At 50.1% G+C, this 13397-nt stretch overlaps 1 protein-coding gene across 1 annotated transcript; it reads left to right on the forward strand.

Moving 5' to 3' along the window:
* Positions 1–691: 691 nt before the first annotated feature.
* Positions 692–12167, forward strand: LOC138351410 (spermatogenesis-associated protein 31H1-like). Its single transcript, XM_069303229.1, has 2 exons — positions 692–840; positions 11546–12167. Exons 1-2 carry the CDS (start codon positions 692–694, stop codon positions 12165–12167), a joined length of 771 nt encoding a protein of 256 aa, XP_069159330.1.
* Positions 12168–13397: the final 1230 nt, after the last annotated feature.

Here is a 13397-nt window from a genome sequence, read left to right on the forward strand (position 1 = left end):
GAGCAGGAGCAGCAACAACAGGGACAGGATGAGCAGCAGCAGCAACAACAGGGGCAGCAGCAGCAGGAACAACAGGGGCAGGATGAGCAGCAGCAACAACAGGGGCAGGATGAGCAGCAGCAACAACAGGAGCAGCAGCAACAGAAACAACGGGGGCAAGAGCAGCAGCAACAACGGGGGCAAGAGCAGCAGCAACAACGGGGGCAAGAGCAGCAGCAACAACGGGGGCAAGAGCAGCAGCAACAACAGGAGCAGCAACAAGAGCAGGAGCAGGTGGCGGGAGCCGACATACCAAGTACACTGTGGGTGGGTGCAAGCATCTGGAGGCGTCGCTAAGTGTCCGGTAATGATGGCATGTCAACACAACTTCACCGCGCTCACCTCCCCGTCGCCGCCGCCGCCTCCTGCTGCTGCTATTACTGCTGTTGCTATTTCTGCTGCTGCTGTTGTAGTTGTTGCTGCTGCTGTTATTGCCGCTGTTGTTGCTGCTGTTTCTGCCGCTGCTGCTGTTGCTCCGGCCGCTGTTGTTTATGCTGCTATTGCTGCTGTTTCTGCTATTACTGTTGCTGCACCTGTAACGGCATAGTAAGACAACCTGCAGAGCTGGATATTCTGTAACAAGAGAGCAGCAGCAGCAGCACAGCAACAGCTGGAGCGTCCAAGCGCGGCGCCTAACAGCAGGTTGTACACAATGGCAACTAGCAGCTCAGTAAGGCGTTTACCGAGGGCCAGGTCAACTGAGGTCAGTCGTGCAGCAGGTGGGCAGGATCAGTTCTGTGGCGGCCTTGCTCATCCACTTCTACATCGAAGGATACCGAGGATCTCGCATGTTCTTTACAGGTGAGGATCAAGTTCAGAGCAACAACGGGGGGCAGGAGCAGTAGAAACTAGAGCAGCAACAACAACAGGAGCAGCAGTCCTCACGTCTCCCAATATCCTCAGACTGTATAGGTTATCTTGAGGTTATCTTGAGATGATTTCGGGGCTTTTTAGTGTCCCCGCGGCCCGGTCCTCGACCAGGCCTCCACCCCCAGGAAGCAGCCCGTGACAGCTGACTAACTCCCAGGTACCTATTTACTGCTAGGTAACAGGAACATTCAGGGTGAAAGAAACTTTGCTCATTTGTTTCTGCCTCGTGCGGGAATCGAACCCGCGCCACAGAATTACGAGTCCTGCGCGCTATCCACCAGGCTACGAGGCCCCCATAGGTGTGTGATCCAAGAATCTGGAGGGCGACCATCGAGTACCTCAAGGTCGAGTGGAATTCACTGTGGAAGTACTTCTCTCTCGAATTCAGCACCTTACTTCATTCAATTCCTCTGATGTTGATAGTTCTCTCTTGAACACTTTGAGGGGTCGGCCAGTTATGCCCCATATGCTTCCGGGGCTTAGCGTCCCCGCGGCCTCCTGGTTGCTGGACTGATCAACCAGGCTATTGGACGCGGCTGCTCGCAGCCTGACGTATGAGTCACAGCCTGGTTGATCAGGTATCCTTTGGAGGTGCTTATCCAGTTCTCTCTTGAACACTGTGAGGGGTCGGCCAGTTATGTCCCTTATGTGTAGTGGAAGGGTGTTGAACAGTCTCGGGCCTCTGATGTTGATAGTTCTCTCTCAGAGTACCTGTTGCACCTCTGCTCTTCAACGGGGGTATTCTGCACATCCTGCCATGCTTTCTGGTCTCATGTGATGATATTTCTGTGTGCAGGTTTGGGACCAGCCCCTCTACTATTTTCCACGTGTAAATTATTATGTATCTCTCCCGCTGCGCTCAAGAGAATGCAGATTTAGGCTCTTTAGTCGGTCCTAGTAGTTTAGATGTTTTATTGAGTGGATTCTAGCAGTAAAGGATCTCTGCACGCTCGCCAGGTCACCAGTTTCTGAAGCTTTGAAAGGGGCATTGCTCCAGTTATTCTGTTCAATAAGCACAAGTGGTTTCAGAACTGTTCAGATACTTAACATTTATTCATTGCCTACACCTGTCCTGGGTGGATATTAACACGCAAGTGTCCTCCCATCTCTCCCCGGAACCCCGTTTAGTGTGTATCAGGGGTGATGGCAGCTAACTTCTCCCTACCTCTCTCTCGCTCTCCATCTCTATCTTCCCATTCTCTCTTCCTGCAGTTAGCTACTCAGAGCTCAGATCATATTGAGCGTCTATATTGATGACATCAACAATGATTGTGGATGCTCCTTGTCACATTGATGACAGCGGTTAGAGAATATGACAATTAAGAGGCGTTGCAGTCCTGCAGAGTTCGACCTCCTGCAGAGTTGAATATCCTGCAGAGTTGAACATCCTACAGAGCTGGACATCTTGCACCAGTTCTTGCACGTAAGAGCTGAAGTGGTAATGCTCACAACACCCGTTCAGAAGTAATTTTCTTGTCCGTTTTTTCCTGTTTTTGCGAACCCTTACGATGGGTGGGAGCGACAGACTGGTTCCTGTTGAAGGTAGACTCTGTGGCGTCGGTGACACATGGTCCAGCGCGCAGCTCCTCCGCGCATGTTTACATTGTTGTTATTTTAGATTCAGCTACTGGGAACAAAAAGCGGCAAGTAGCACGAGCTATGGTGAGCCCGTAGTGTACTTACCTGGCACAGGAGCGCCAAGTAGCACGGGCTATGGTGAGCCCGTAGTGTACTTACCTGGCACAGGAGCGCCAAGTAGCACGGGCTATGGTGAGCCCGTAGTGTACTTACCTGGCACAGGAGCGCCAAGTAGCACGGGCTATGGTGAGCCCGTAGTGTACTTAGCTGGCACAGGAGCGCCAAGTAGCACGGGCTATGGTGAGTCCGTAGTGTACTTACCTGGCACAGGAGCAGAGGCTATGGTGAGCCCGTAGTGTACTTAGCTGGCACAGCAGCGGCAAGTAGCACGGGCTATGGTGAGTCCGTAGTGTACTTACCTGGCACAGGAGCGGCAAGTAGCACGAGCTATGGTGAGCCCGTAGTGTACTTAGCTGGCACAGCAGCGGCAAGTAGCACGGGCTATGGTGAGTCCGTAGTGTACTTAACTGGCACAGGAGCGGCAAGTAGCACGAGCTATGGTGAGCCCGTAGTGTACTTAGCTGGCACAGCAGCGGCAAGTAGCACGGGCTATGGTGAGTCCGTAGTGTACTTAGCTGGCACAGGAGCGGCAAGTAGCACGGGCTATGGTGAGCCCGTAGTGGACTTACGTGGCACAGGAGCAGAGGCTATGGTGAGCCCGTAGTGTACTTAGCTGGCACAGGAGCGCCAAGTAGCACGGGCTATGGTGAGCCCGTAGTGTACTTAGCTGGCACAGGAGCGCCAAGTAGCACGGGCTATGGTGAGCCCGTAGTGTACTTAGCTGGCACAAGAGCGGCAAGTAGCACGGGCTATGGTGAGCCCGTAGTGTACTTACGTGGCACAGGAGCAGAGGCTATGGTGAGCCCGTAGTGTACTTACCTGGCACAAGAGCGGCAAGTAGCACGGGCTATGGTGAGCCCGTAGTGTACTTAGCTGGCACAGGAGCGCCAAGTAGCACGGGCTATGGTGAGCCCGTAGTGTACTTAGCTGGCACAGGAGCGCCAAGTAGCACGGGCTATGGTGAGCCCGTAGTGTACTTACGTGGCACAGGAGCAGAGGCTATGGTGAGCCCGTAGTGTACTTACCTGGCACAAGAGCGCCAAGTAGCATGGGCTATGGTGAGCCCGTAGTGTACTTACCTGGCACAGGAGCGGCAAGTAGCACGGGCTATGGTGAGCCCGTAGTGGACTTACCTGGCACAGGAGCGGGGCTGCAACTCATGTTTACATTGTATTGGCTTAAGAAGAAACGTGTTTTAACGCTCCTTGTCACACAAGCGGTTCTCTCACACATAACTTGCAAACAACTTCAGCATCGCGACAATGCAAGTTAAACAGGTGATGCAAGACACAGCTCTCTCCGGGAGGAAGATTTACCGCGCAGAAGATCAGCAGGTCTTACGTAAATAGTTCAGCTGAGTCCGCGGGTGGGTGCTTGTGTAGTGGTGAGCGGACACTTTCATTCTTGATAGTGTACGGCCTCTCACCACACGCTTCACCTTCCAATAGTGCACACATGACTCTGTCAACAAAAAGTAAACTCATTGTAAAGTTATGTCGCACGCGGGCGAGTCTGCCAAGCGCAGCAGAGACTGGGATCACCTCGGCCAGACCACACCAACGTAACCAGTCCCATTGCAAGTTCTCTGTTGCAACTGGTGGTGATGCTATGGCAGAACTGCAACCACCTGCCCTTCCCCGACACACATGCATCAAGGTGCTCTAGGTAGAGTGGCCCTTACTCCTTCACCTGACTGTTGACCCAATATGGCCCCATACCACTTCATCTGACTGTTGGCCCAATATGGCCCCCATACTTCTTCACCTGACTGTTGATCCAATATGGCCCCATACTCCTTCACCTGACTGTTGACCGACTGTTGACCCAATATGGCCTCACACCACTTCACCTGACTGTCGAGCCCATCACTACCAGCATGACTACAGAAGAGGACAACAGCTTGGCTTGACGTAAATTAGCAAGACAACAGCTGAAGGAAAATTTGAAGTAAGTTGTCATTTATTTAAAGAAAAACGACAAATCACGAATACACAAGTTAGCTGTCACTGCTGACATTTTCCCGTTGTTTTTGTGCAGTCAAAACAGAGAACTGAAGAACAGTTACTAACGGGGACAATTATTATAATCTAACAACTTTTTTTTATATAATACTCAGAGGTGGAGTCCCTTATTCCCCCCATTTATACTTTATACCTTAATCGAGTTCCTTGATAAATTTAGTTTTATTTGTTTAAATATAGACCCCATTCCCATCTTGCGAGGGAGTGGCCGCGTGGTGTCATTGTCACACACTGGGCCCAAGAACTGGAGCAAAACAATGTCTAAGTTAAACAATTTACACTTGTGGTGAGGTAGTTACGTATAGTTAGAGTCACCTATCATGCATCCCCCCACCCACCCAGTGGGCGGGGGGGGGGGGGGGCAGTTGACCACCCTCTGCACCCACTTCCAGCAGCAGCAGCAGCAGGTGTGAAACTTGCCTATGATGTCTGGCAGTCCGTCATTTTGAATGAAATACTTACACACTCCCTGAACATTTGTGATTGAATTACTTAAAAAAATTCTTGAATTTTTCCACATTTAATGACATAGTGACGTAAGGTATGGGACCAGTTAGGCGGACGATGTTTACATTTTACAGTTCAATTATTGGGATGGAGTGGTGATGGTGGGATGGATGGGGGGGGGGGGTGGGGGGAGGAAGGTTGATGGTGGGATATTGGGGAGCTGTTGAACATTAGGCGCGACCCGATGTGCTCAAGATCGTGGTGGTTGGGCATTGTGGCAGGTGTTCGCTACCTCCTGGTGGCAACACTAGCGATCTCTGGCCTTCACCGTGTGCCCGTGACCTGTGCCTGTGACCTGCCGCTCCCTGCTTCTCATCCCATCTCCACGAGTGAGAAAAACAGGGAGGCGGCACCAACCACAGACCAGTATTACTGACAAGCATCCCCCCCCCCCCCTCTGCCAAAAATTCAAGAGAGTAATCAGAGTAAGACTTTTCGCCCCCTGAAGAGAATTATGTATGTAAACAAACATCAACATGGCTTTAGGGAAGATAAACATGCCTAATGAACCTCCTAGAGTTCTATGACAAAACAAAAAATAAGGCAAGGTTGGGTAGATTGTACACTGCTGAACTGACGAAGAGCCTTTGACATAGCTCCACATAAAATGCTAAAATTTAAACTTGAGAAGCCACTAAGAGAAAGTGAAAGAGCAATAACATGGGAAAGAGAGTACCTACCACCAGGGAATCAGAGTCACAGCGAGGGGCGAGAAGTATGACTGGCATGCAGTATTGGGCCGAGGACTTCCTTTATGTAAATGTCTTGCCTACAATTGTTGAGTCCATTATGTCGATATTTGTAGATGATGCAAAATTAATGAGAAGACTGAAGACATATAGATCGTGTGATGATTTAAACAAATTGATGATTTGACGAAACAAACCCCAAGATGGCAAAAGTCGGAACATCATTCAGGAACCTAAATATAGAAGCCTTTAGATCTTTACACGAGACCAGTTTTAAGGTATGGCGCCCCATCGTCAAGCTCCCCCCCCCCATGTTCAAATACAGAATAGCAATTCTTAATACACACACACACACACACACACACACACACACACACACACACACACACACACACACACACACACACACACTATATATATATACAATCCAAATAACACGCAACATATAACATTCATCACACAGCAAACAGAGCCCAACATACAACATACAGAGCACAACATACAACACAACATACAGAGCACAACATACAGAGCACAACATACAACATACAGAGCACAACATACAACACAACATACAGAGCCCAACATACAACACAACATACAGAGCACAACATACAACACAACATACAGAGCCCAACATACAACACAACATACAGAGCCCAACATACAGAGCACAACATACAACACAACATACAGAGCCCAACATACAACACAACATACAGAGCACAACATACAACACAACATACAGAGCACAACATACAGAGCACAACATACAACATACAGAACCCAACATACAACATACAGAGCACAACATACAACATACGAGCACAACATACAGAGCACAACATACAACATACAGAGCACAACATACAACACTACAGAGCACAACATACAGAGCCCAACATACAACATACAGAATACAACATACAACATACAGAATACAACATACAACATACAGAATACAACATACAACATACAGAATACAACATACAGAATACAACATACAGAGCACAACATACAGCATACAGAGAACAACATACAACACACAACATACAGAGCACAACATACAACATACAGAGCACAACATACAACACACAACATACAACACACATCATACAACATACAACATAGAGAGCAGCAGCAGCAGACAGGAGGAAGGTCTGGGCTCCTGAGGGCTTATATCACCATAGTGGAGGCAAGAGGCGGCTATCCCTCCCTGAACCCCAAGGTGGACACTCCCACCCGCAGCTCCACCAATCTCGCCCTTGGCTCCCAGGCTCAGTGTACCCGTCTAGGCGTGGCTACGGTGCGTGTCCACGGGGGCGCCACGCCCATGTTGCCGCCCCCCTCCCCCGGGGGCACCCCTGACCCCCCCCACCCTCGCCCACGCCCCTAAGTGGGCGTGGGCGGGTCCACTTACTGGCCCAGGGGGGAGGTCGGCAGGTGAGCTTGCAGGGGCGGGTCCACTTACTGGCCCAGGGGGGAGGTCGGCAGGTGAGCTTGCTGGGGCAGGTCCACTTACTGGCCCAGGGGGGAGGTCGGCAGGTGAGCTTGCTGGGGTGGGTCCACTTACTGCCCCAGGGGGGAGGTCGGCAGGTGAGCTTGCTGGGGCGGGTCCACTTACTGGCCCAGGGGGGAGGTCGGCAGGTGAGCTTGCTGGGGCGGGTCCACTTACTGCTCCAGGGGGGAGGTCGGCAGGTGAGCTTGCTGGGGCGGGTCCACTTACTGGCCCAGGGGGGAGGTCGGCAGGTGAGCTTGCTGGGGCGGGTCCACTTACTGGCCCAGGGGGGAGGTCGGCAGGTGAGCTTGCTGGGGCGGGTCCACTTACTGGCCCAGGGGGGAGGTCGGCAGGTGAGCTTGCTGGGGCGGGTCCACTTACTGGCCCAGGGAAGAGGTCGGCAGGTGAGCTTGCTGGGGTGGGTCCACTTACTGGCCCAGGGGGGAGGTCGGCAGGTGAGCTTGCTGGGGTGGGTCCACTTACTGGCCCAGGGGGGAGGTCGGCAGGTGAGCTTGCATGTAGAGGCAGTAATAAGTGTGTGTGTGTGTGTGTGTACCTCCTGGTGTACACACGTGACACGCACATGACATGTGTTGATGTCAATCTAGTGTAAACATGACCTAAATGCAAATAATTCATGTACACACATGTATGGCGAGATGACTATGGGTCGTTGTGGTATACATACACAATGCATCATTCAGTACTTACAAATTCGTAAACCAGAGGGCTTAGAACCAGGACTCGGATTCATCAATGTTTCCACTGACAACTTGTACATCTTTCCCGAGTCATGAAGGCTGTTGACCCCAAAGTTATCACTGTTAAAGACAACCTCGCAGTGCTCCATCTCTAATGTAAAGGAAGCCGCCATGCTGAAGGGAAGATATACAGGTTTCGTTAGAGTTGGATGACATATCCCAACTCCCTGTCCCTCATATCTTTCTCAAATCCTTTACAAAGTGCTAACAAAGTTGTCTTTCCGCTTTTTCCCTGATAATAGCAACACACACAGTGGCTGAAGCAACACACACAGTGGCTGAAGCAACACACACAGTGGCTGAAGCAACACACACAGTGACTGAAGCAACACACACAGTGACTGAAGCAACACACACAGTGACTGAAGCAACACACACAGTGACTGAAGCAACACACACAGTGACTGAAGCAACACACACAGTGACTGAAGCAACACACACAGTGACTGAAGCAACACACACAGTGACTGAAGCAACACACACAATGACTGAAGCAACACACACAATGACTGAAGCAACACACAGTGTCTGAAGCAACACACACAGTGTCTGAAGCAACACACAGTAACTGAAGCAACACACACACTGTAACTGAAGCAACACACACACAGTACCTGAAGCAACACACACAGTAACTGAAGCAACACACACAGTACCTGAAGCAACACACACACAGTACCTGAAGCAACACACACAGTAACTGAAGCAACACACACAGTACCTGAAGCAACACACACACAGTACCTGAAGCAACACACACACAGTACCTGAAGCAACACACACACAGTACCTGAAGCAACACTCACACACACTACCTGAAGCAACACACACAGTACCTGAAGCAACACACACAGTACCTGAAGCAACACACACACAGTACCTGAAGCAACACACACACAGTACCTGAAGCAACACACACACAGTAACTGAAGCAACACACACACAGTAACTGAAGCAACACACTAAGACAACGACCCACTAACCTTAACTACCGAACAACCTCTCAACAACCTCCAGCAGCTGCAGGTGTAGGATACAATACGTGACTGTATTAGGCCAAAGTAATTTGATAATTGGTAATAATGTTGCTGCCAATCTTACTGTGTGGGTCGCTATGGTTTTGGCAGCACTGAGTGATTGCCAGTGCCAAGGGCCCTTCTGACTGCCAAACTTAGTGGGCTTTTACCTGGTTATCTTCGGAGGACGGGCTGTATCTTCACTGTGGTCGTCTTCGTGTTGTGGAGAGGCCCTCGCCGTCTCCTCTTAGAGTGACCGCCTTCGTGCGCTGTGTGTTAACTGAGATGTGGGTGTACGGGGTGTGGGTGTACGGGGTGTGGGTGTACGGGGTGTGGGTGTACGGGGTGTGGGTGTACGGGGTGTGGGTGTACGGGGTGTGGGGTGTACGGGGTGTGGGGTGTACGGGGTGTGGGGTGTACGGGGTGTGGGGTGTACGGGGTGTGGGGTGTACGGGGTGTGGGGTGTACGGGGTGTGGGGTGTACGGGGTGTGGGGTGTACGGGGTGTGGGTGTACGGGGTGTGGGTGTACGGGGTGTGGGGTGTACGGGGTGTGGGGTGTACGGGGTGTGGGGTGTACGGGGTGTGGGGTGTACGGGGTGTGGGGTGTACGGGGTGTGGGGTGTACAGGGTGTGGGGTGTACAGGGTGTGGGGTGTACAGGGTGTGGGTGTACAGGATGTGGGTGTACAGGATGTGGGTGTACAGGATGTGGGTGTACAGGGTGTGGGTGTACAGGATGTGGGTGTACAGGGTGTGGGTGTACAGGATGTGGGTGTACAGGGTGTGGGGTGTACAGGATGTGGGTGTACAGGGTGTGGGTGTACAGGGTGTGGGGTGTAAAGGGTGTGGGTGTACAGGGTGTGGGTGTACACGGTGTGGGTGTACAGGGTGTGGGGTGTACAGGGTGTGGGGTGTAAAGGGTGTGGGGTGTAAAGGGTGTGGGGTGTAAAGGGTGTGGGGTGTAAAGGGTGTGGGTGTACAGGGTGTGGGTGTACAGGGTGTGGGTGTACAGGGTGTGGGTGTACAGGGTGTGGGTGTACAGGGTGTGGGGTGTACAGGGTGTGGGGTGTACAGGGTGTGGGGTGTACAGGGTGTGGGGTGTACAGGGTGTGGGGTGTACAGGGTGTGGGGTGTACGGGGTGTGGGGTGTACGGGGTGTGGGTGTACAGGTTGTGGGTGTACAGGTTATGGGTGTACGGGGTGTGGGTGTACAGGTTGTGGGTGTACAGGTTATGGGTGTACAGGGTGTGGGTGTATAGGGTGCAGCCAAAAACAATATTATGACTCCCGTGTAGTTAGACATTACAACATTAAGTTACCCAAATCAACGGTGGATTTGTGTGAGCAATAAGCCAGCCACAGACAAGCAGCCTTGTACCTCTATATGAGTGACTCAACCACAGACAAGCAGGCTGTGGAAGAGGTCTACTTCCGGCTTAGGACAGGGTTTTGTTTTACTACAAGACATGCTGGTGAGAGCATGTCTTCCTGCCCACCCAATGACATCCTGGGAGGGATAGTGAATGGTCTGATTGGGCATCGAACCCATTGTAACCTAACCTATCCCGCAAACCGAAGACTGTCCTATCCTTTTCAGACTAAAACCTTTCTACGAAGACTAACCAGCACTCCTGTCTGCTGTATAGCTGCTATCACCACTCCTGTCGACTGTATAGCTGCTATCACCACTCCTGTCGACTGTATAGCTGCTATCACCACTCCTGTATAGCTGCTATCACCACTCCTGTATAGCTGCTATCACAACTCCTGTCGACTGTATAGCTGCTATCACCACTCCTGTATAGCTGCTATCACCACTCCTGTATAGCTGCTATCACAACTCCTGTCGACTGTATAGCTGCTATCACCACTCCTGTATAGCTGCTATCACCACTCCTGTATAGCTGCTATCACAACTCCTGTCGACTGTATAGCTGCTATCACAACTCCTGTCGACTGTATAGCTGCTATCACCACTCCTGTATAGCTGCTATCACCACTCCTGTATAGCTGCTATCACCACTCCTGTATAGCTGCTATCACCACTCCTGTATAGCTGCTATCACCACTCCTGTATAGCTGCTATCACAACTCCTGTCGACTGTATAGCTGCTATCACAACTCCTGTCGACTGTATAGCTGCTATCACCACTCCTGTATAGCTGCTATCACCACTCCTGTCGACTGTATAGCTGCTATCACCACTCCTGTATAGCTGCTATCACCACTCCTGTATAGCTGCTATCACCACTCCTGTATAGCTGCTATCACCACTCCTGTCTACTGTATAGCGCCATACTCATCCTGTGAGCGATAGCGCAAAGAGGATTACAGAGGGCAAAAAAGGTCTTTATCAGACCTAAACGGAGATTATTGCTTTAACAACAACCTAACCTATCCTTCACACCTTGTTAAACTGTCAGCTAGTAAGACATTCTTCCTCTAGTGAGAGACATTCTTCCCCTAGTGAGAGACATTCTTCCTCTAGTGAGAGACATTCTTCCTCTAGTGAGAGACATTCTTCCCCTAGTGAGAGACATTCTTCCTCTAGTGAGAGACATTCTTCCTCTAGTGAGAGACATTCTTCCTCTAGTGAGAGACATTCTTCCTCTAGTGAGAGACATTCTTCCTCTAGTGAGAGACATTCTTCCCCTAGTAAGAGACATTCTTCCTCTAGTGAGAGACATTCTTCCTCTAGTGAGAGACATTCTTCCTCTAGTGAGAGACATTCTTCCTCTAGTGAGAGACATTCTTCCTCTAGTAAGAGACATTCTTCCTCTAGTGAGAGACATTCTTCCTCTAGTAAGAGACATTCTTCCTCTAGTGAGAGACATTCTTCCTCTAGTGAGAGACATTCTTCCTCTAGTAGGAGACATTCTTCCTCTAGTGAGAGACATTCTTCCTCTAGTGAGAGACATTCTTCCTCTAGTGAGAGACATTCTTCCCCTAGTGAGAGACATTCTTCCCCTAGTGAGAGACATTCTTCCCCTAGTGAGAGACATTCTTCCTCTTCAGTAGCTATGTTTTTACTTTTAATTATACATTTGTCTTTTTTTACAAATAAATAATTGTTTAGTATAGAAATATAAATATTATAGGAGCATAGGAAAGGTGTTGTGTTGTTATTAGTCTGCATAATACACTACTTGCTTCTTAATCTCTCACGTCATTTATCTCCTGGAAGAGATAGTGGATATCCGGAGAGAACTCTACAAGCCGTAGCCGTGAAGGTTTGGGGGGGGCCAGATTCACGAAGCAGTTACGCAAGCACTTACGAACCTGTACATCTTTTCTCAATCTTTGGCGGCTTTGTTTACAATTATTAAACAGTTAATGATCTCCGAAGCACCAAGAGGCTGTTTATAACAATAACAACAGTTGATTGGCAAGTTTTCATGCTTGTAAACTTTTTAATTAATGTAACCAAAGCCGTCAAAAATTGAGGAAAGATGTACACGTTCGTAAGTACTTGCCTAACTGCTTCGTGAATCTGGCCCCTGGCCTCGGGCCGGGCTTGGGGAGTAGAAGAACTCCTAGAACCCCATCAAGCAGGTATATGTAGGCCTGCGGGCCGCTCCAAGCAACAGCCTGGTGGACCAAACTCTCACAAGTCAAGCCTGGCCTCGGGCCGGCCTTGGGGAGTAGAAGAACTCCTAGAACCCCATCAAGCAGGTATATGTAGGCCTGCGGGCCGCTCCAAGCAACAGCCTGGTGGACCAAACTCTCAAGTCAAGCCTGGCCTCGGGCCGGCCTTGGGGAGTAGAAGAACTCCCAGAACCCCATCAAGCAGGAGGGCCACTTTTCCTACCCGCCCAAGAACATCCTCACAGGGACAGTGAGTGTAAACTCCTATAATTTGCATTGCCCACGAGGTTTCACTTGGCATATCCTTGCCTAACTCTCGTTATTTTTGCTTGCCAGTAGACACACACAGAGATCTGCTCCAAATTTATCCATTATCCTATTCTTTAAATTTATCGCCCTTTATTTTCCATGTATTCTCTCCCTAGTTCCATGATTCGCCCCTTCCTGTTCCTTTACCTTGTCAGTCAAGCTGCAATGTTAACTTTTTCTGTTACAAACACTTCATTATTTTTTAAGGGAAGGGAGTACCACCTCTGGCTGGAAGAAGGGGGACCCATAGCCTCGGAGGAAACCCCACATAACACATTAGAGGGAATGTTTAGATCCCCTCCAATACAGTTTCTTTGTGCTTTTCTCCTACCACCTCCTTCCTTGTGTTTTTTGTGCTATATTATGTATTTAAAGGTTATAATATATACAATGGTTGATACAAA

Source organism: Procambarus clarkii, chromosome 49 (genome assembly GCF_040958095.1).
Source record: "Procambarus clarkii isolate CNS0578487 chromosome 49, FALCON_Pclarkii_2.0, whole genome shotgun sequence".
Taxonomy (NCBI): domain Eukaryota; kingdom Metazoa; phylum Arthropoda; class Malacostraca; order Decapoda; family Cambaridae; genus Procambarus; species Procambarus clarkii.

Coding starts and splice junctions, on each gene's coding strand:
- LOC138351410 (XM_069303229.1), top strand. CDS start 692: ATGGCAACTAGCAGCTCAGTAAGGCGTTTACCGAGGGCCAGGTCAACT. Junction 841..11,545: donor ATCTCGCATGTTCTTTACAG/GTGAGGATCAAG, acceptor TTCTTCCTCTAG/TGAGAGACATTCTTCCCCTA.